General features: G+C 35.0%; 3 protein-coding genes across 4 annotated transcripts in view; 2 read left to right on the top strand and 1 right to left on the bottom strand.

The window, feature by feature from the left end:
* The window catches only part of LOC111044607 (sodium-independent sulfate anion transporter), a 50,913-nt gene extending 43,456 nt beyond the window's left edge, over positions 1-7,457 (top strand). The window contains exons 10-12 of the mRNA XM_039419867.1: positions 766-939; positions 3,525-3,678; positions 5,706-7,457. Coding sequence (XP_039275801.1) covers positions 766-939; positions 3,525-3,678; positions 5,706-5,893 — 516 coding nt within the window. The 3' untranslated portion in view covers positions 5,894-7,457. The remainder of the gene's footprint in view (positions 1-765; positions 940-3,524; positions 3,679-5,705) is intronic.
* A 6,046-nt stretch (positions 7,458-13,503) lies between these two features.
* On the bottom strand, positions 13,504-21,751 carry LOC111044608 (electron transfer flavoprotein regulatory factor 1). 2 transcript variants are annotated; one of them, XM_022329798.2, is made up of 3 exons: positions 21,608-21,751; positions 19,089-19,175; positions 13,504-16,934 (listed from the first exon to the last, which is right to left on the bottom strand). In XM_022329798.2, exons 2-3 carry the CDS (start codon positions 19,125-19,127, stop codon positions 16,725-16,727), a joined length of 249 nt encoding a protein of 82 aa, XP_022185490.1. In that variant the 5' UTR covers positions 19,128-19,175; positions 21,608-21,751; the 3' UTR covers positions 13,504-16,724. The 2 variants fall into 2 exon arrangements, with proteins under 2 accessions (XP_022185490.1, XP_022185487.1); XM_022329795.2 differs by having other exon boundaries at positions 21,493-21,714.
* Positions 21,752-21,853: 102 nt separating this feature from the next.
* LOC111061116 (dynactin subunit 1) overlaps positions 21,854-24,083 on the top strand; it is a 52,268-nt gene continuing 50,038 nt past the window's right edge. The window contains exons 1-2 of the mRNA XM_039419868.1: positions 21,854-22,051; positions 22,426-22,599. Coding sequence (XP_039275802.1) covers positions 22,432-22,599 — 168 coding nt within the window. The 5' untranslated portion in view covers positions 21,854-22,051; positions 22,426-22,431. The remainder of the gene's footprint in view (positions 22,052-22,425; positions 22,600-24,083) is intronic.

The following is a 24,083-nucleotide window of genomic DNA, read 5'->3' on the forward strand; positions in this document are numbered from 1 at the left end:
GAAATACCGACATTACTTAATTACGGAGATCAATGTATAGTGAGTTGTGAACTGTTGAATGAACACTTCAAAAGAAAAAGTATTTGAAAAACAAAAATGTTTAATTTTGTATAGAATCTATATGACGAACCTCACCATGACTTGGTCGTTGACCAAGGGTTTAACCTTCCGGCTGTCGCGCTGTTGTAAAAAGTACAATAGCGTCAGTTTTTTTTTCTGCACAAAACTATTGAATGGGGTGGTGTCAGTGAATGAGTCACCTATGCATTCCAAAACTTTCTCCCCATCACTCCACTGAGTTGCAGTATCAACCGAGCAATGGTTCAGTATTCAGGTGCCATTTAGTCGCGACAGTGCATAAGTCGCACTGTGCATAAGATACGGAAAGACTATATACGAAGACTGTAAACGAACCAATAACACAGAATTGATGGCTTTGTTTGATGTACCTTATTGTGCTATGAAATGGTAATCATCCAAATGTTGATAGGCGTAAAATAATCCAAGAAGATGGAAAAAGTAATTATACAATATTAATTAATATGTTTTGACAGTAAACAGAGCACATAACACTTGGAAAATTGGATGTTGTACAAAATACAACACGCGACTTGGATAATGTAAAAATAAAAGCAATAATTGCCACCGTTTGTTAATCTTGATGGATCACTACCTCCTCTTTACGGAGGTAGTGGTTGGATTCCTTTCTATTCAACGCAATTGTTGTTTTATCTTATTTTATAGTATTTTCTTGTTTATATCCAGACAAGCCACGGGCAAGAATACCTCCTGGTAACCCCCGACAACAGCCTCTACTTTCCGGCAGTTGACTTCATGCGAAGCAAAGTTGGCAAGGTGGGTGTGAAAATGGGATCCAGCCATCTGCCGGTGGTCATCGACTGTCGATACATTCTGGGAGCTGACTTCACTGCTGCTAAGGTTAGTTAAACCTCAATTAAGTTCAATTTTTTCGTTCAATTCTGGGGATGATGAGTGATAAGATCAGCACCATTTGCGACATTTGATACTACACGTTTTCCAATTGTGTTAGAGAAAGAATTAGATTGAGAATATATCAAAATTGTGTTCGAGAATAGTAATTTGTAATTGAGAACGATATACTTTCTCAAATACATTTCCACTATTCGTAATTAATTACAAATGTGATTACTTCTCAAATACAATTGACCGTTCTCATTTACATCTGATATTTTCTCAAAAACAAATTACTATTCTCAAATACTATTAATGGGTAGAATTGGTAATAGAGCTTCATATTTCACTTATTTTACCACTACACAACCAATTTACACTATCAATTTACAATTGAAAATGGCTCTTGAAGAGTTGAAACTAGTCGTGTTATGATACAATAAAAGGGTAGATGATAACTTTTATTGTGTTTTAAATTTTCTACCTATAAGGCTACTCAGCTTTCTCTTAGCCTACATTTTTTCCTACAAAAAAACATAGAAGAGAACTTGAAAAGCCACTAATTTCAGGTAATTGTTTCTATAGTAATTTTCACATTATCAAATCTTGAATTAGAAAATTTTAAGGAATTTTGTATTAGACAGGATTTCAAGTGATATGAAATTCAATAAATCAAATCAATTTGATCACACTTTGAAAACATTTTTAAAGGATTTGGGAGGATTTTAAACAGGAGACCAGTCAAATTGTTTCAAATTCCAGGTTGCAATAATGCGGCAAATGATCAACTGTCTACAAATAATTGCTTCCTTTTTCAATGTTCCTTTCTATGTAACTCATTTTAGCCTTTCTAAAAAACATTTTTAAAGGATTTGGGAGGATTTTAATCAAGAGACCAGTCAAATTGCTTCAAATTCTAGATTGCAATAATGCGGCAAATGATCAACTGTCTACAAATCATTGCTACCTTTTTTTAATGTTCCTTTCTATTTAACTCAATTATTGTAACTTTATTGGTTTGATCTTTGTTATACTGTCATCAATAATAGAAGATGACTGGCTAAAGATAGATAGGTACATACTGTGTTGGTGCATAGAAATACCGACATTACTTATTCAATGGATAGTGAGTTGTGAAATGTTGAATGAACAATTCATAAGAAAAAGTATTCGAAAAACAAAAATGTTTTATTTTGTATGGAATCTATATGATGAACCTCACCATGACGGTCGTTGACCAAGGGTTTAATGCTTGTCGCAATCTTCTTGTATGATATTATCTTGGATAATGTAAAAATAAAAGCAATAATTATTGCCCCCGTTTGTTAATCTTGATGGATCACTACCTCCTGTTTACAGAGGTAGTGGTTGGATTCCTTTGGTAAGGCTATATTCTTGTTCTATAAGCTCAACAACATATTAAATCAGAAGGAACTCAGGAACATATATTTTGCATACGTTCAGTCACTAATACAGAGTGGTATAATCTCATGGGGTGGATGCTATAAAACTAATTTGGAACCTTTAAAAGTAGCACAGAAAGCTGTTTTGAGAGTAACACTGAAGAGAGACAGTAGATCGAACTCACATGATCTGTATATAGACTTCAATGTTTTGGATATCAGACAAATACTTATGAAAAAATTAAAAATAAAACAAATTGAGAATCAAAAAGTCCAAAACTTATAAAAATTAAAGAATATAATAACAAATAATGAACAAAAAATGTTATCAATAGAATAACTAACATTCATAACTGAACGATGTCCCAAACCATATGCACATCCACACTGATACATCAACTATTTATTTGATCAGATCATGCTTACACAAGATTTAATCATCATTCTAGGCTTTCCGGAATTTAGCGCGAGAAAATCAGAAGACATCTAGGCGCCCTAGACAAGCTGTTATAATTTATTTGCATCCTATTTAATAGTGCATAAAAATTGCATTCGATGAGGCATGCAATTTATAGTCTACACAGCTGATTTTTTACCAAGTTATATTGAGATATTGAATTGCATGCGATTTATAATCCACTAGACAGCTGATTTATGATGAATAATATCTATAGTCTGATTTTTACTCTAATATTGGCGTATGAAGGAGGCTCCTTTTTCCTTTTATATTATCCTTGAAATGCAAAATTTCCAAAAAAAACCTTGTGTGTACGTCGACGCGCAATTTAAAAAGGAACATACCTGTCAAATTTCATGAAAATCTATAACCACGTTTCGCTGTAAATGCGCATCATATAAACATTTAAACATTAAGAGAAATGCCAAACCGTCGACTTGAATCGTAGATCTCAATTCGCTCGGTCAATTAAAGCATAATTTATTTAATATAATCTTTTAGTTTATTCAGCCAATTGAAATCTACCCAATCTGAGATCCTCACCCTGTAGTGGTCGACGATGCTTAAATGCCGTACAAACGAAAACCCAGCTATAGCAGAGAAACGTTAACAATCTGCTTGTATTGTTATATTGAAATAACATTGAGCGTATACTCCAGTGCTGCAAACTAAGGTTTGCACGGACTTTAGTGATTTTTATGAAGTGAACCTTTTGATTTGTCTGCTTGCAGGGGATTGCTGCTCTCATCAAAGACTTCAACCAACGTAAACAACCAATCTACTTCTACAACCCTAAGCCATCCGTCCTAGCAGTTCTCAAAGGAGTATGTCTCGACTATTTCATACATTTACAAACTAAGGAGGAATTATATAGGGTACTTGAAGGTTAGTCACTTTTGCACTTCATCTACTGATGGAAACGTTTTTTCCCTTAACTTTAAATATTTTTTGAGTCACCTTTTCAATTACTGCTTAGTGAATTGAATAATGGACGCTTACTGTTGAGTATTTCTATGAAGCAGCATTCAAAAGGTGAGTTGCACCATAGAGAAAAGAAAGATACGAAGATATCCAGTGGTATATAGGTCGTTTATGGACCAAATTTTAAGCTGATTTTTTGCTACCTCTAGCAGATTACTGTCGACTATTATTACTGTTTTGGCCGGATGAGAGTGTAAGAACTGCACAGTATGAGAGACTGCCAGCGTAACATTGCTGTACGAAAAAGAACACTAGAACTATCGGCTTGAGTTGGCAGTGAAATTTGGATCATAAATGTCTATACCATGAGATATCTTCTTTTGCTATATTTTATCTATGTTTGTACGTAGATAGAATTGAATTTAACCGCTGTGAAATGACGTCATTGCATTGTAGTCAAATTTGTTATTGGATCCATTAGATGACATAATTTTACGGCAATTGAATGTGATTTAATTCTAGAGCGAGAGAAAATACTATGCCACTTTCAGAATAGTCCACACGACAGCTGATTTTTCACTAAGTTACATTGAGATATCAATATAATATAGTTTTTTTTGCTGTGAGCCTGTGCGTTTTTTTGTATAATAGGTATAGCTTCATTAGCATTATAAATTTATTTTTTTGTAATTTCTTCGTTATCATTATCAATTGTATATTAATTCATATACTGACCTGAATTGATACAGAATAAACTGTGACTCACTGCCAACACACAAGGAATCTTATGTTGGCAGTGCCAACATTACAGTATGTTATTGATGCACTTAAGTTACAATCAATGTTATTTATATTGTATTGTAAAAATATGTATTTGTAATTTTTGGAAATAAATTCAATTAAATAAAAAAATAAAATAAAAAAATATTGCATGCGTCATTGCATGCAATTAATAATCTACTCGACAGCTGATTTATGATGAATAATTCTATAGTCTGATTTTTAAGGTAATATTGGCGTTTAAAGTAGACTCCTTTTCCTGTTGTATTATCCTTAAAATGCAAAATTTTCAAAAAACCTTAAATATACGTCGACGCGGAATTAAAAAAGGAGCAGAGGTCCTAACTGTCAAATTTCATGAAAATTTACGTCGCGTTTTGATTTGCCGTAAATGCGGAACATAAATAAATTCAATTCAATTTATTTTCCAAAAAAACATAATACACGAATATGAAATACAATATACAACATATTTTGGAATCCCCCTACTAGTCTATCCATCTGTGTCTAGGGGGGGGGGGAGTTCCACGTTATTACATAAGCTTAATCTGCTCATAGAAGTTTAAAGTAAATAATAGAGAATACACTTATAATGTGAATCTATTATAAATATTTCTTTTATAAAATACATAATAAATTGTGCGGATGTATTATTTTAATGTAGGAATAAATATAGTTAATACATTTGATTAATAGAATCAATAAAAAAAACAATATTAAATTGAAGACCGCAGTGGCAGGGATTCCAGAAATTCTCAGAAGAGAGAAAAAAACATGAACCAGGCAGGCAAACAGTCAGACCGGTTATATCAATGATAGAATAAATACCAATCAATTGTCTGGAAACTTTAAAGATGTGTTGGTCACCAAGCATAACGATATTGGAGTAGTTCTTCTGATGCTTCCCAACCAATTTGGTACAGCCACCTGTCCACCCTCTTCCTAAACACTACCAACCTAAGCGCCTCTGCTTCCTTAATCACCTCTGGCACATTTCTGTACAAAATATGGGCCAGGTATGAAATAAAGAGAAATGCAAAACCGTCTACTTGAATCGTAGACCTCACTTCGTTCGGTTAATTATGTTTTCCTCAAACCTGATCAGATTTCGATTAATTCAGTTGTTTTTCTCCCTATCATAGTTTAGATTGTATGCTTGTGTAACCGAAATAAATGAAATTCAAAACTATGATATTCTCATACTTTTGCAGAGCACAAACTTCAGAAGGATAAGTTGCAAGACGAATCGAGAGCAGTGTCGCTGGATTTGGAGATGAAGAGCGACTGCCAGAGAAGACGCCATCACCAATCAGCTGATCACGATGATCCGATCTGCAGCGATCCGCTGCTAGAACCTCTAGCCAAGATGGCCCCCATCATCCGGCCATCACAACTCTGATGTGTGCCTCTTCAACTCACTGCACAAGGAATAATAATGGCATCCTTAATATAAGAAACAGGTGTCAAGACATTTGCTACTAATCGTTAAGTAGACGTTTTTTGACTTATCATTGGTTCCTTTCCAATGCACAATGGAATGAATATTATTCAGAATAGTGTGTTAATATTAGGCTAGGCAACTCACAATATCAGTCATTGAAATTAGACATGTCTTCATAAGCAACTATGTGAAGTATTGTGACTGAACGTGTCTGATCATGTCTTATCTTGTCAGAAAGCAGGGGTCAGGACATTTGCTACTAATCGTTGAGTAGACGTCTTTTGACTTATCATTGGTTACTTTCCAATGTGCAATGGAATGAATATTATTCAGAATGGTGTGTTAATATTAGGCTAGGCAACTCACACTGATTATTCATTGCAATTAGACATGTCTTCATAAGCAACTATGTGAAGAATTGTGACTAAACGTGTCTGATCATGTATTGTCTTGACTAACTGGTGAGTGCCTAGCCTGACAGTATTAAGGCTGTTCAGTACACTTTTTTCATGATTTAAATTGCATAATCTTTTTAAATATATTTGTTAAGATCATTATAAGAGTGAGAAAAAGTGGCAACTGAAATTTTTAAGTGGTCTAATAAGCGAGTTATGGGTTGTTGAAGTGCTAACTTTCCAGATTCCGTTATCTTTCCAGATCATAAACGGTTTCGACTATATTATTAGAACTTCTCTTAAAAATTCAAAAAATGTATCTTTCCAAACTAAAAAATTTTATTCCCCATATCGTTCATAAATAAAAAAGTAACATTTTTTGTAAATTCGATAACTTGTTTATTTTGGCATTAATCGCGAAAAAATGCATATTAGGACAAAGCCAATGATGTACTGAGGGTCAGTTGCACGTCCGTCTGTTAAATATGGACATTTATGTCGATTAACAAATCAGCGTTAGTTTTACGGATTCATTTCTGTTCCACCAAGATCGGTTAGTTTTTAATCCCGATTAAGTTTACCGGTTAACTAACCAAGATTTTCACGGTTTCACAATCCGGCAACACTGTAATTTTAACTGACACAAAATAATTAACCCCTTCACTCCTGAATTAATGTGAATTTTGGAAAAAAATATTTTCTCATTCTAAAATTACTTAAAATATCATTAGATATCTATATAAACCATTTCTTGCTATTTTTCATTATTTTTAATTGAAATCCAGCATGGTCATAATTATGACCAATTCTACTCAAGTGGCAAGGGGAGATATCAATAAGAACAGCAGTATCAATGATAGTACAAACATTATAATTGACATTCTCATAAGATTACAAACCAATATGATGTACAATTTAATCTGGTACATTGTCAAGAATTGAAATATCAACAGAACGACAATAATATTATAAAAAAGAAAAATTTACCATTTGAAATATATTGGTTGGAAATATTAGGCCAAAATTTTTGACAAGTGAACATGATAGGACAGATATACCTAACTATGATAATAAACAAAGTATGAGGATGTAGTAAACAAAATACAATGTATAATTGAATATAATAATGCTGTTGATATTTATAAAGAATATTTTCTGTTTTATGAGGCCACATGACACTACAGAAAGACGTTTGCACCTAGCCCAGCACCCAACCTCACTAAAATAATGTCAGCATACTTGATAAAATTTTAATTGGAAATTAAACTGATGAACTAAACAGATGAACTAATAATAAAAAAGGAGGTTGAGATGAAATGATCATTTGATATATATGAAATCTTAAGCTGCGTACACATACTCGTGCTTCCAACCCGCACCGAGCACGCTCCTCCCTCGTACCGCCCACGTACCACCATCGCACAGCAATCGCTCCGCCTCCGCTCTCTACTCGCACCGATCATGAACGTTACGGAAGATGGTAGATCTTCTCGCGTTCCCCGGTCGAACCATTGTTGCTCGCCGGTCGATCATCAATCGCTCTGCTCTGCTGGAGTGACGTTCGGTCTTGGAGCGGAACGAAAGTCTGTACGCACCTTTTTATATACTACCTTTCATAACTTATATTATTTGAAATGATAGTCTCTCTCATTTCCTATGGAATTGAGCAAAACAACTTCGTTCTTTCTTTATGCATAAATGAACATTGCATTTGTCACAATAGAAATGGGTTCTCTTTTGACAAATACCATTCTTGCAACGTTTCCCAGCTACTTCATTATCTAAAAATGGCATGTGGTCCACCAAGTCTTTCTGAACCTCAACAATGGGTCGTACTTGCTCATTTTGTCTTGGTTTTCTGGTCGATTCAAATGGTGGTGGATCAGAACTTGGCCTGCCACGTTTTGATCTTGGTGCTGGGTTTCCAGCTTTGACCAGGGATTCAGCTACATGCATTCTGAAATGCATCAGATGATCAAGAACCTTTTTTTGGGTATTTCAAGCTGCTCACAGTCTTTTTTATATTCTACCATGAATTTGACAAAGCAAAATCTACTGCATGGAATATCATGCGTAATGTCTATTTTTTTGAACGTATGTATATCCTATACAAAGATATCAATTGATCTAAGAGATCAACCCCTCCCATCCCTTTATTATACAATTTTACTATCTCTGGTCGAGGAACTTGGACATAGATTTTCTTGGAGCTATCCCACCTCTTACACTCATCAATGGTGCTTGAACCTACAAAGTTTGATGCTAGGGTAACACAGCGATTATCAAGCCATTTCACCATGACTATATCCTCCTCAATTGTGACAACCTCATCAATTGCACCTCTCTCTTTTTTTCATTTCTTTGTCATTATAGATGGGTGGATTGCAAAACCTATTAACTCTAACAGTTCCAGCAGCATAAATTTTCCTTGCTTTCAACAGTTGGAGCAAATGGAAAGAGGAAAAGTAGTTATCATAAAATAACTTATGGCCAGGTTCAGCTATCCTATTTGAAAGATGCAAAACTACAGATGGGATTATTTGTTCTCCATTACCAATCATTCTTCATGATTAGTTTGACTCCCCATGGCATTGGTTTGCCCTTAGTATATTGTTTTATATTCAATTTACCGCGAAATGGGATTATTTGTTCATCTACACAGAGGAGTTTATCTAAATCTAATTCAAGACAGCGTTTTTTCAAGGAATCATAAACAGGGCGAACATTATGAATTCTATCTTCACAGTTAGTAGGAGTGTCCAACACATTTACAACATGTAAGTTGGTTCTCAGCTGATAGAATCTATCTCTAGACATGGTGTCAAGAAATATCTTGATTCCTAATAATCTATCCCAAAATAAGTTTATTCTTGGAAACTTCAATGTTCCTATTGCAATATGGAGACGAAATAATGCTCTTATTTCAGTAGCATTTGTAGGCTTAAAGCCCTGCACATTTTTTTGCAGAGCATACATATTAGTGTAAGTTGCAAAATCTTCAAAAAGTTCATCTGTAAAATAATTTTTGAAATGCTCAACAGGACTTCTGAGAACTGAATCATCATCCACTGGAATCTCAAATGGCTCCATTGGTGGCTGTGTAAATGTCTTTCGTCTCCATTTCACCCTCTCTCTTGGAGTTGTGAAGTGATCATTGTTGATAGGTGTTTCTTCTTCCAAAAACGTCTCTTCTTCAAGTTGTTGTTCTTGGTTATGTCGAATAACTTCAGCACCGACCCTCTCAGCAGCTCGGGTAGGATGATGTCTGTATCATCATCATCATCACTTACGTCTTCAATTTCTGAGAGATTCCCATTCTCAATCAGATCCAGGAGTGTTGCTGCATCCCTTTCTACATTGAAAGATTTATCTGAAATTACAGAAAAAGTTCAAATTATATAAAATATATAGTACAGGAGTACTTAGTTTGTGAAATTTTCATTGAATGATCTAAAAATATTACTGATCCCATCATCAAGAGTATAGAGAATGATTCAAATCAACATTGACTAGACCTACACATAATTTATTAGGTTTCACCTTTCTAGAATAAATAACTGATCTCTGAACAATTAAAAAATAAAACATATTCAATTTCCAATAATTCAGACACTGAATTACAGAAATAATTTGAATAACAATCGAGTTATCCAATGTTTTTATATGACACATTAGTGGGAACGGTATCTAGTCTGTAGGAGAATAATAAAATTATTACCTGCCAAAGAGACAATTGAGAGAAGTAATGTGCTTTTTGAAACATAATGTATTATTATACAATGTACAATGGCCCAATTCATTATTTCCCAGTATTAGAATATATCTCTAAAATAATAGTATACGTCTTGATACATTGAAAATTCAAGGTTATGTTGAATTGCCTTCAGTCAACTGTTAGTTCGGATTGGTCATAATTATGACCATCAATGTTTATTTGGGATACAACAAACTGTTATCACATCTGCGATGAAAGTAATCACACATATCCATGACACAGTATACATACAGTACGGAAACTTGGCTATACCCTGACGCCAAAATCCGCCATCTTGTTAGAAAGCGCCGCATTGTAATAGTATTGATGGTAGGTTCGGATCACTTTAATGATCCGGATCAATTGATCTCGTTCACTGCCACGAGCCAATCAGAAGACCAGGATTGGAACTTCCCAAGGTCACGTGACGTGTTTAGTATTGGGGTCATGTAAAAAGCATTGGTTAGATAGGCGTTTGATTACAAGTTTCCATTCTGTATCTATTCTGTGTCCATGATTCATATGTTTTTCTCATGATTGAACACTTCAGATGAGTAAAAATATGATTAGAATATTAGAATTATAATAAAATCAACTTGTAAAAGTAGGCTTACCTGCTCTGTTTGTAGTTGGGTCGTCCATTTTGGAATGCAATGTCTGTAGTTACTTCTAGACTCAACAGATGGCGTTGCAATCTTTGCCTAGTCATTCAATAGATGTGCAGAATTGTGATCAATGCTTAGCAAACGGAATTTAACAGCTGGTTAGCTCTATATCTTTATTAAAAGATGATGGTCATAATTATGACCTTAGACCATTTATAGAGTAGACACGGCCAACTCTATAAAATGGTCTAAGATTATGACCACCAGGAGTGAAGAAGGGGTTAAGGTTATGTTATTGAAGCGGTGAATTTGAAACTGAAAAAATATTAACAAACGAGATCACGGTCCAATATTATTGGACAAAGAAAAAATGAGTTAGATTTCAATTCTTATAAGAGAGAATATGTACATAATAGAAAACTGATAATGATAGGTATGTTTTAAGGTAAAAATGAGGTTATGCTATTGAAGCGGTGAATTTGACCATTCAATACAGAGGCATGCGCTCTAAAAATGCTCTGTCTAGTGCTATGCTGCTAACAGACGACAACAGATCGAAAACTAACCTCAAAAATCAGAATCTATTATTGAATGCTAATATCAGCTAAATACACTTCTCTATTTTATTAATGAATGGAATTCATTCATATATTTAGCCCATACTTTGAAGTTTTTAATTTTTACCAAAAACTAATTGGAAGACATCTATCAGTAGGTACCTAACCGGCGTTAGTTGGATTTAATTCCCCGTGAATGGCCTGTTAAAAATCTTTTACGTCGATTAGTTTAGCACCGTTATTTTTCGATTTTTACCTTTGTGTAACCAAATTTTCTTCGTTTCAAGTAATCGCGGTTAAAATGGTGCAAACTAATCAGAGTTAAAAATTGTTTACGCCGGTTAATTTAATCGGCGTTATCGCTTGAAATTTCTGTTTTGTGAAACCAAAATGCATCGGTTAGCACTAATCTCGATTAAAGTACAGCATTTAATCGTGATTAAACGTTAACCGACGTACGAAAAACTGGGGGTGAATGTATTAAAAAAACTCCAATGGAAAATTCGAAACCGAATTTTCCATTACTCTCGAAACCGAATTTTCTTTGTCTCACTCTTATAATGATCTTAACAATTATATTGAAAAAGATTATCCAATTTAAATAAAAATAAAAAGGTGTACCGAACAGCCTAAACACACTATTTTGTGATTTAAACACCGACATGCAGTCATTCATTTTACGTGATAAACAATTTTTTTGACTGTATGTTGGTGTCTCAATGACAAAATAGTGTGTTAATACATCGCAGTTCGGATTGTATCAAGTAATCATCATATTTATTATTTATTTCTAATAATCATGTCTAAATCTTGATAAACATGAACTTGTTACTTTTTTCTCCTTTCTAAGGTGAAAAAACTTCTGCTTTTTTAACGAAACAAGTAGTGTAAAGACATGCAAGAAATAGCGTTGTCTTTGTGGAGAAAGGAATACCTTATTATAAAACCCTTATTATAAAAGGATATTCTACTCTTATGAATTTGTTTCTCCTTGAGAATATTCTACCTACTCATAGGGACCGATTGTAAATATATTTTTCTATGGATCTGCTATTTCTTAGAAGAGAAGGGAATAATTTTCCTTTCTATAAAAACGATAAAAGACGTATATTAGTGAATATAAGTGAAAATAATCTAAATTGTATTGCAAAGACGTCAATGATCTATTACCTAAAAGTATTTTGTCAAAGCTTTAAATGTTTTGCTGTGCTAATATCCATCACAAATTTATCTTGTTTTTTACTGAAGTAATAATTGTACTTAGTTTAGATCTTCATGGTTACCTCATTTATTATTGTGAATATATTAGATTTTTTATACGAAGAGTATGTTTTAATTTTAATGCCTTCCTTGTACAGCACTATGGATTGAGTATAATCATAGAGAAACAATAGCGTGAGTAGATATCCCATGGTATAGGGCGTTTATGTCGCAAGTTTTACTGTTATCCCAAGCCGATAGTTCTCATAGTTCTTTCCTATGCAGCTGTGTGACGCTGGTAATCTCTCAAATTGTGCCGTTCATACACTATCACCCCAACAAAACAGTAAAAATTGACAATAATCGACAGTAATCGGCTTGAGATTACAGTAAAAGTTGCGACATAAATGCCCTATACCATGGGAAATCTACTTACGCTATTGTTTCTCTATGGTATAATATAAATTATTATTAAGTCACGAGAAAAGGGTCGGCTTGTGGTGAAGACGTCAGGTTGGCTGCCCTGCCGGCTAGTGCATGCGCAGTACTCTGTTCCTCATACCACAATTTTAATTTCAACCTTTTTCTCGAGACAATGTTTAGTATTATTATTAGGTTAAAAATGACAAACTGTTGAGGGTGGTGTGTTTTGTTGCCTATTTATAAATTTCTCCATTTGTAATTGATTCGGAAGAATTTAAATTCAACCAGCGTTTACCCAAAACTGATTCAACATCCAATATAAATTCAACAGTTCAGTAGAAAATTCGTAGTTTTTTCTAGCAAGTACTCCATTTTTAATTGATACGGAAGAATTTAAATTCAACCAGCATTTACCCAAAACTGATTCAACTTCCAATTTAAATTGAACAGTTCAGTAGAAAATTCGTAGTTTTATCTAGCAAGTACTCCATTTTTAATTGATACGGAAGAATTTAAATTCAACCAGCGTTTACCCAAAACTGATTCAACTTCCAATTTAAATGGAACAGTTCAGTAGAAAATTCGTAGTTTTTTCTAGCAAGTAGGATAGATGATTTCAGGAAAGTAGTACAGATCCCGTGTTTCAAACAGATTTTATTATTTTTACACATGCATTATAAAAATATCAACACCGTTTTCCAATCAACTCGACTTAAATCTACATTTTACAACAATTTCATTGTGGTCACATATTATATCACATTAAAGATCCACGGCTTGGTCTAGCATCTTATCTTACAATTAAAGGTACATACAGATATTAACATTTAACAGCAGCCAAATTTGTTACTCCGATAGAAATTTCAAAACTTTCAGAGAGAATATTGATTTTTCCCTCTTTAAAAAATGGAAAACTGTTTCAGAACTTGGTTTAAATGTTCATAATATTAACATGAGAATACTGAAGATTAGTAGTCTATTATTTGCAGATTTGACACAAATATAAAAATACAAACAGATTGTAATAATATGGTTAAATTAGTTTAATTTTTATATAAATCATGATTTTATATAGTATTAAACTATAATTGAATTATTAAATTCAAGGATAAATGTTGAATATCAGAGGCCCGGTTGCACAAAAGCCGGTTAAATTTTAACCGTGATTAACTTTACGAGTTCCAATCAGAGAAGCTGTTTTTGAAAAGACGGCTTCTCTGATTGGTTCTCGTGGAATTAATGTACATATATTTAAAACTTAACGGGCTTTTGTGCAACCGGCACAGAGTCTATAGAATGAGGAATCATTGATTGTAAGTGAAACATTATCAAATAAATGTTTCAATTTTGTGGTAGGCCTACAACCAATTTTTACAAAGCTGAGAATTGATGTTCCTATTACTTGATTGAGACTCATGAGTGATAAATACATTATTATACCACTGTATAAATGTTGATAATATGTAAATATATTTTTTAGGAAATTTGTTGCTTTTTCAACAAACAATGTTTTCATAATATGAAATATGCAATGAATATCAGCGACACGATTTCATGACTTCACAAGAAAATAATTTTGTACAAGTAGAAATAAATATATTGACTGGAATAATCATAAAACTATGATAATTCCTTCATAAAATTGTACTGAGTTGCTTAGTAAACAAGAACTGTTTTATCATATTTTAGAAGCCTTCAGTCTAGGATACTAAAAATTCAACGTAACTTACAACAATAATGTGCCATCACACTAGATATATCACAGATTAAAAGTAATTTCAGGTTTATCTCAGGACATGAATATTGTGAATTTAGAATAGTCCTAAATACTTAACCTAATTACTCAATACCCTTAAAACTCGAAATATTGATGAATTCCTCATAAGGGCATACAAGTTTATCATCCAATTCGAATTGAAAATTCTTAAGGGGTCCAAATTAAATTATAAGTAAAATAATGAAACGTTGTCTAGAGTTAGATAAAACGTGATTTCTTAAAATAATAGTGTTTGATGTAGCAACAAAGTTTGCAAGTAATATCAAGGTTTAAAATAATTCAAAAGGTAACTTCTTCTGTATTTGAACTAATTCAGCCTTATTGTTTCTGAAGCCTGCCACTAAAGTAACGTTTTATCAGAAATTTTCGAAGTAATTTGTTTGCAAGTAATATCAAGGTTTTAGAATAATTCAAAAGGTAACTACTTCTGTATTTGAACTAATTCAGCCTTACTGTTTCTGAAGCCTGCCACTAAAGTAACGTTTCATCAGAAATTTCCGAATGACAGACCAACAGTGTTCTGTAACTGTAATGCCTGGTCCACACTATCGCCATGTCGCTGGCTAAATTGGCAAGCTTAGCCATGTTGGTCTTGCCATCCACACTGCAATATAACCATTTGTGAATGCTCGGCTGGCCACTCGCCTTTGCTCGACAAAAATCAGAGCGATGGCAAGTGAAGGCCAGTGGAGGCGTGCGCTGGCAAAGAAGCCATCCACACTCTCGCGCTCGTCGTCGTTTGTACGCATTGGGCGAGAGTGTGGATGCGGCGTAACAGCTGAGCACACAAACTATTGCACACCTGCGTCGGAAGTGACTGCCACTAAGGCTGGGCGTACACCGGTTAGTCAAGACAAGACTAGTCACGTTTAGTCACAATACTACACATAGATGCTTGTGACGCAACTCACACTGATTAGACATTGCAATTAGACATGTCTTCAAAAGCAACTATGTGGCATACTATGCCACAACTATGTGAAAGCAACTACATAAAGCAACTATGTCACAACTATTGTGACTGAACATGGCTAGTCTTGTCTTGACTAAGCGGTGTACGCCCAGCCTAACGTTCAGAATTTTGGTTGTGCAGTCGTATCGTACATGTAAAACGTTACGTTAGTGGCCAGCCTAATATTTGTGTGATGTTCCTAGATTTGTGTGAAACATGATAGTAAAATGATTTTAAAATACATAATTTCCGCAAGTAAATTATTCGAATTCAAAATCTAGTTAATGAACAACTTAATTCATTTTTTTTAATTCCTTGGAATCAGTTGAATAATAATAATAATAATATCGTGTGACCTGGCTGGCTCAGGTCTGGTGTCAGAGTTTTCAGGTCGCAACTGATCAATTTCAGGGCCTCTGACATGACCTAACAACTGCTTTTTAGGCAGCCGGGACCGACGGCTTGACGTGTCCATCCGAAACACGAGAGTGGCCCGAGAAAAATACCAGTTGAAGAAAGATCAACCCAAATATAATTTGAAATTAAATTTAGATTAGAATATTTATCAATGACTGAAATCTATTGACCAAAAATAAATTATGAATTCGATTCCTTGCATGTATCTAAATGAGATACAATAATTATTTCCAAAACATTAAAATTTAAATTTGAATCGTTCCCTCACAATAATAATAATAATGGTTTTTGTTCATAGCACAGACATGCCACCAGGGCATGTCCATAAGGGAACACGTCAAGATAATAATAAAAACAAGTCCTTAGATGGACAGTCAAAATGTTTAAAAGAAACACAAAAAATACAACCAAGCAGCAGGCAAATGCGCTATTGCAAGAAGTAGCTACTTACAGTTGCCGTGTCACATTCAAAAAATTCCCTTAAGGAGTAAAAGGGATTTTCATGCAGGAACGTCTTCAGTCTCCTCTTCAAGACCACCTCAGGCAAACCTCTGGATTTCAGGCAAATCAATAGATTGCAAGAGAGATAATTTAAACTAGATCAACATAATGCGATGGCGATGTGAAGCTCAAAAAATAACTATAGAGATATCTTCTATAAAAACCAGAACAAACAATAAAACTAGATTTAACTTAGCTGTCTTTGCCACTAGTTCTCATTCGAGTAACGCTTCTTGAGTGTTCGATATTTCCTTAACATGTAGAGGGCTTCGATTTCCTTGATGACAAAGTTGCCATGTCCAATGAGAACTTTGATCTTTTCGGGATCTGTTTCTTCTTTATTTTTCATGAAGGCCTTCTTCAGTTTCGATCGAAAGAAGTCGTAGCCTTGAGGATAGTCTTTCCCCAAGTGGAGTAGCTGTGGAAAAAAGTCAGCATTTAAAAAGTTGGATATATTTTCGAAAAACAATCAATTGACCACATATTTTACACATACGGCAAGCTTTTCAATAGAAAAGTAGTATTGACACACTTGTGCCTGATAATCGTTTCGCCTTGGAATAAAGCACTAGACCAGACTGATCGACACAGTATAAACTCTTGAGGTCTCTTCACATTACGCTATAACACCCAGTTCATTCCATGGCATTACTTGTCAGCCTCGAGACATGGTTCCGTTCTGTGTACATGGAATGTGGTAAATTGTCCGATTCACAATTTACCAAATAAAAAGTTTCACGTTCCATGGGAGGAATTTTGACAGATTCTGTTCCAGTTCTAACTTTCTGCCCCACAGTCGAAGTGTGGTAAATTGTCCGACCTGGAATAGTTCCAATTATCTGAGCTCGCATGGTCGATTATTGTAGTCTGCTTGCTTCTCTGCACATGCGTGATAGTTTGTTTACCATAGCATAGAATACATAACCAACAATATGATGTTGATAACCATTCATTAAATGAATTTTTCTCGATAGAAAATTTGAGAGTAATGAAATAAAATAAATTTATAATTTTCTAGACGGTAGGTTTGTAAAACAGCTATTCTTCATTCACGCAGCTAGTAAACGACACATTTTAGTGTTAATCAACTTTATTATGTGCGCGCCAAAAGCTTGAACCAACGATTTTGAAATGACGTTCCATGGGAACATTTTGATGTTGAGTCACGTGATGGAACAATTTACGATTGGAACTGGAACAATTTACTGTACACAGAACGTACACATTGTGAAACCAGCCTTCATACCTGGGTGAAACGATAATCACTAACCTATCGGTCAATAGGTTTCAGATGAAAAAATATATGAATTTAGATATACAATGTAATACATGATTATAAGGGTTTATAGTCATGATTATAGACCTCCCACAACATGAATTGAAAAAGCTCAGCGATTCTCCGTCTTATTCAGGGGCATACCTGTTCAACTTGCTCACAGATAGTCTAAAACTACTAGAAGACAACGACACGCTAGCAAGAGGTTTGAAGAGGTACTTAAATGGACTGGCCATACTACACCGTTGCAGAATATATTGAAGAACATACCTACACACACCCAAGATAGCGGCCACGTTCGAGGGACAATGACGATACCCCGGTCAGCAGCCATCTGCTCACACACTGCTTGTAGATGGCAACGCTATATCACACACTTGCAAAAAGGGTAAAGCATTTCAGTACAGCCAGACGAGAAATTTCTGATGGATGGTATTCGTGAGAAAATCTCTAGAGAAAAAATCTGGTGTGGCGCACTCACACAACTTTCCTTGCCGTTATGAAAATTGATCACCTGACGCTAGTGTTCCCGCGCATCTCAAGTCTACTATTCAAAGATTTGAGCCAGCTGGTGATAGTGCAATAACGCTGGAGACACATGAGGTCTGCTATCTCTTCATAGTGAATGATTTAATAGAATCAACAATAATTTGCAATTGAATAATCACATTTTCTCGAATTTAAAGCTTATTTTCAATTTTAGGTGAAAATGTTACTGAACATTAATTGTAGTTTCATGCTCAATCTACTCCACTTGATTTTTTTCGTTTCAATTGTATCTGAAGCCTGATAATTGGGAATCTATCTGCATTGATGGGGCGAAGCTCCTGAAATTTTTTACAGATATGGGACTTGTGGCAGTTGATAGAGCTTATCGATGACTATTTTAGGTATGAATTTGATCAAAATCGTTGGAGCCGTTTTCGAGAAAATTGCAAAAAACCCTGTTTTTGACAACATTTTCGCCATTTTAGCCGTCATTTTGAATTGCATCAGATCAAAATTGTTCGTGTCGGATACTTATATCGTAAGGACCTTAAGTTCTAAATTTCAAGTCATTCCGTTAATTGGGAGATGAGATATCGTGTACACAGACGCACACATACACTCATGCACACACACACACACACATACAGACCAATACCCAAAAACCACTGTTTTGGACTCAGGGGACCTTGAAACGTATAGAAATTTAGAAATTGGGGTACCTTAATTTTTTTCGGAAAGCAATACTTTCCTTACCTATGGTAATAGGGCAAGGAAAGTAAAAAATAAAACACTGGGATGTATTCTCACCTTCTTGTACAGCTCTATCACTTGTGCTCTCTGTGCCATGCTGACTGCAACAGGTGTCCAAGAATTATTGTTATTGTTAGTTAAATCCTGAAAATTAGAACATTTTTTCAATGTATTATCTAATTTGGATATGATTTATTTATATAAATACATTTTTAATTGCTTTGTAAGAATTACGTGGAAACATCAATGTAGATTGACGAAGATTTGTTCCATGATACCAGGAATGAACTGAAAAAAAATTAAATAGCATAGAAAAAAGGGTAAGTATAGAAACAATAATATCAAATTTTGTTCAAATCAATGGCTTTAGGAATATGGTACACTTTTTCTCACCTAGCCTTCTGTAAGTAGATATGTTAAAATGGATACGGTATTTATACATTTTTACAAAGAATTAATTAATATTCAAAAGAACTAATTATTATTTCTTATGAGTTTCTAAAATTGAGGATTTGGCAAGTCTATTTGCCCTGTCCGTTGTCATTATTATTATTATTCGATGAATAATAATAAATATTAAATTATATTAATAATATTATTATTCATCGCTCCTGGAGAGCAACAAACTTATAACAGCACAACAGCATGGATTTAGAAAGCGTCTAGGCATACAACTGCAATATCTGAATTGTGTGACAACATAAACCAACTTTGGGAGGAGAAAATACTGTTATGGGACTGTTTATAGATCTTCAAAAGCCTTCGACACACTAGACTGAACATCCTAACTCTGAAATTGAGAGAATTGAAAATAGAGGGAAGAGCATTGGAGTGGATAGAGGACTACCTCACCAACAGAAAGCAGTATGGGAAATAGTGCAGCACAAGAAAAACTGCTCTTATAAACTACAAATCCTCATTCAGAGCAGTGTCCCAGGGTGTGCCCCAGGGATCCATCCTTGGGTCACTGCTGTTCTTGTCTACATCAATGACCTTCCCAAGGAAATTGACAACAGAAACAGCTGCATATTGTTTGCCGATGATACCACTATCTTGATACCATCGCAGAAACTTCAAGACCCACACATAATTGTCGAGACAGCACTGGAAGAGGCCACAGATACATGCAGTAGACTGAAGTTGACCATTAATAGGAAGAAGACAGTCCACATCAGATTCACTCAATCAAAAAACCGGATGAGAGACAAACAAATGATGACTCAATGATGGCAGACTGTACAAGATTCCTGGGGATAACAATTGACTGTCACTTAACATGGAGAAAACATATAGAGCTGTTATGCAAGAGGTTAGCATCTGCCGTGTATGTTATACGAAGACTCAGGAACATATCAGAGTCACATTTAAGGTACGGTATTGTTGCCTGGGGATCGGCATCCCAGACACACCTTGACAGAGTCCTGAGAATACAAAAGTGGGCCTTGAGGACGATATTGGAGAAAAACATGATGGAGCACTGTAAACCATTATTTGTGGAGAGTAAAATACTCACAGTAGTCTCATTGTACCTGCTCGAAACAATAAATCTGGTTAAGAGGAAAGGCCTTACCACAAGACAGGAAAAACACTGCTATTACCTTCGAAACAACAAGAATCTTGACTTGCCACAACATAGACTGAAGAAATACAGCTGCTCACCAACATATGCAGGATCATACTTTTTCAATTTACTGCCGCGTGACCTGAAGGACATGGATGACGACGCGGCATTTGCCAGAGGCCTAAAGTCATACATGTTGGCCCGACCCTACTATGCAGTATCAGAGTATGTTGAAGAGCACACATTTCAACATATATACGACATGCTCATGGAGGAAATCACCTGCCGTGAAAAATAATGACGACTCCCCAGCCTTTAGACTGTCAGGAGGACAAATACAAGTAACAAGTGAATGTCAGTTCTTCAGTAATATATGAAACTCATAAAAGATACGGTAGCTGTATTTTGAACTGTTATATGTACAGATTATTTATTGAACTATCAATGATTATAGAAAGCCATATAAAACGATTAGATATAAGAACAGAAGTATATTTATCATTCTCTATTAAAATTATATTAAGCTTAGGCTATTCTTTTTCTGGACTATTTTATTGAATCAAATATCTGCGACAGGGAACAGTTTTGTGATGTGCCTCTATTGATCCTCCACCAATTATTTAATAAATAATTGTGTATCATTGAATTAATTAAATGGAAGAAATAGCTTTATTTTCAAGCATCAATTCTATAAAATACATAGGCCTACTACCTAATTTGTTTAGTACGGTAATGTGTAAACACTAACTTTTATCTCATTCATTTTAATGTGCTGCTTTGTGGAAACAGCTTTTATACTCTCAAAAATTGAAAAGATTAATGACTTTTAATAAAACAACAAGCCAGAATCATTCTTTTAATTTCCGCTCAGAACAAAGCATACAAATTAATTACACCTACCTTGACAAAAGTTTCAGTGACATGTAAACATGTAATTGCCTTATTACTAAAGTTGAAAGTAATTAATGGAAGAAATGAATCCCTATTTAGGGGACACTTTAATTCAAGTACTCACTCTTCTCAAAACAGAGATGACAGAAATGTACAAGATTTTATTTGTGAATAATACTGTATTATTTCCTAATTTGATTTGACCTCAATATCAAGGGTTATGTTGATAACTTGATAATGATTATTTCTTTGTTTTGACGTTTCTGACTGGCTTGATTTCGTTGTTGGAGGATAAGCGCACATGCGCATTATTAGGTAATTTCCTCAAGAGAGAAAGTCTCCTCCGTCAGCTGATCATGTGAAATAATTTGGATGTTGGTAATTCTAGGTTATGTAGAAATTTAGCGAATGAAAGATCTTGGGTCCTGATATAAAAGGTTTAATAAATAAAATCAATTATTTATAATCTATTATATCATGAGCACTACATATTTCTAGGATTTATAAATTTTTCTATTAGTGCGGTGTGTTTCTCTTCAGTTAGTGTATGAAATAAAATCTTAAATAGGTGAGTAGTATCTGAAGTTACGCCTTCTCTTTCCATTATTATTCTTGAATTTCAAAAATTTATTTTTCAGTAAAAAAGTAAGTTTATACATTATCCTTATCAAGTATTTTCTTGTTTATCATGCCCTCCTTAGAAAAAATGATTTAATGTACGTATTAAATAACTTTATTTGATAACTTTAAAAGTTTATTTATTACAATCAAACGTTTGCTAATATTTCATTATATTTAGTCGATTGATACTATAACAATATCATATTAAACTTTTTAATCATAAATGTATAACCTAAAATATTTTTATTAATGACCTATAGACAAAAATATTGCTATATAGATATTTATTGTTCACTACATTTCACCATTTTATATTTTTAGATCACGATGAATATTCGTGTGGGTCAGCGTGTCGAGGTGATTGGCAAAGAGGTTCTTGGAAATGTCGCCTATGTGGGATCAACTATGTTTGCCGCTGGAAAATGGGTGGGGGTCATACTCGATGAGCCCAAAGGAAAAAACAATGGTTCTGTCGATGGAAAACCATACTTCCAGGTATTAATTCAAAGCTGTTAGCATAACCATAGTAGAAATGTTTCGTTCTTGCTCATACTATTCAATGCTCCTCTAGTATCCTCCTGTTATTTATAAAAAGTTGGTGTTTTTAAAGGGAATATTTGTAGAGTTATACCCGTAGACTGTAGACTACAAACCCACTGTTGATCTCTCAACTTGGAAACCAAACTGCATGTTGGAGAACAGGCCATTCTCCTCAAAAAAAGCCTCCAGCTGAGGCTTTATCACTGCCTCAATCACTTTGCCAAAGACAGGAGTTATGGAGGAAATTGGCCTGAAGCTACGAAGGTTCTCACGATAACCCTTCTTGAAGACTGGGACAGTTCTTGATGTTTTCAAGAAATCAGGAAAATTTCCAGACCTCTGCACAGATGCAGAGAGAGGAACTGCAATGGCATCAACAACCTCTCGAAGCATGCTCACAGACATGCCAAACACATTTGGACTTTTTGAGGGTTTGAAAGAGCGTATGATCTTCCTCAAGGCAGCTGGTGTGGTGGGGCGAAAGAATGAGAGATGCTCCTTTCCCGGCTGGATTCTTCCTTCCAACAGATCAATTGGATCAATGGCAGCATCAGGCAGGGAATCCACTATATCCTGAACCGAACCCACAAAGAAGCCATTAAAATCATCCGGGCTTGCAAAGTCAATCTTTTTCCGTGGCATGGATCTGTTTGTATTTATCACATCGCAGGCAGCTGTGCATTGGTTAGGTGCATCCTCAATCTGTCGCTCAGTTGCCAACCTCTTAGCCAGCTCGATCCTCCTCATGTAGAATTGTTTAAAGCTTCTATATTTAGCAGAGCTGTCAGCAACACCATCCTCACATCGGTTCTTGAGAGCGAGCATGAGTCCCTTAAGTCTGGCCAGATCATCAGTTGCCTATACCACTCCCTGTCGCCATCCAGATGTCTAGGTCTCCTCCTTAACCTAGCGCCGCAGTGCAGGATGGTTTCTCACAGCTTGGCGTTGTTGTCATTTGAGATGGGTGTCTGGCTTGGAAGTGTTTCGGCCGCATTGCAGGATGACTGTTAACGGTTGCTGGAAGATCAACAGCTGGGTTTTTTCGTTATTTTTCGTGATAGAGAAATTCTGATTGCAGATTCGTTCTCAGCGACCCCAAGTTTTGCCTGAAGGCTCAGAATGTCAATAGTGTTTTTAAATAATTAAAAATCATCATGAAAAGTCATTAATATGGTAGTACAGCACGTTTCTGGATACTTTTTACTGGTGACTGGATTTATTATTGACACACAAAAATCAAAATAATCGTGAGAAAGAAAACTGCTGATGAACGCGAGTAAGACCGCCATTCCATTGTTCTATTGTCTCGGCTGCTTGGCTGAGCCTGGCTGGAGGGATCAAATAACCGACTGGATTGATCTTTCGTCTGTCCGCTAGGCGGAACTACGCCGACCATTGCTGGGTGGAAGACGTTACTGCGGCCGCTCGCATTCCCACCA

This window comes from Nilaparvata lugens, chromosome 1, assembly GCF_014356525.2.
Source record: "Nilaparvata lugens isolate BPH chromosome 1, ASM1435652v1, whole genome shotgun sequence".
NCBI classification, from domain to species: Eukaryota; Metazoa; Arthropoda; class Insecta; order Hemiptera; family Delphacidae; genus Nilaparvata; species Nilaparvata lugens.

Coding starts and splice junctions, on each gene's coding strand:
- LOC111044608 (XM_022329798.2), bottom strand. CDS start 19,127: ATGGCACAGAGAGCACAAGTGATAGAGCTGTACAAGAAG. Junction 16,935..19,088: donor TGATAGAGCTGTACAAGAAG/GTGAGAATACAT, acceptor TTTTTTCCACAG/CTACTCCACTTGGGGAAAGA.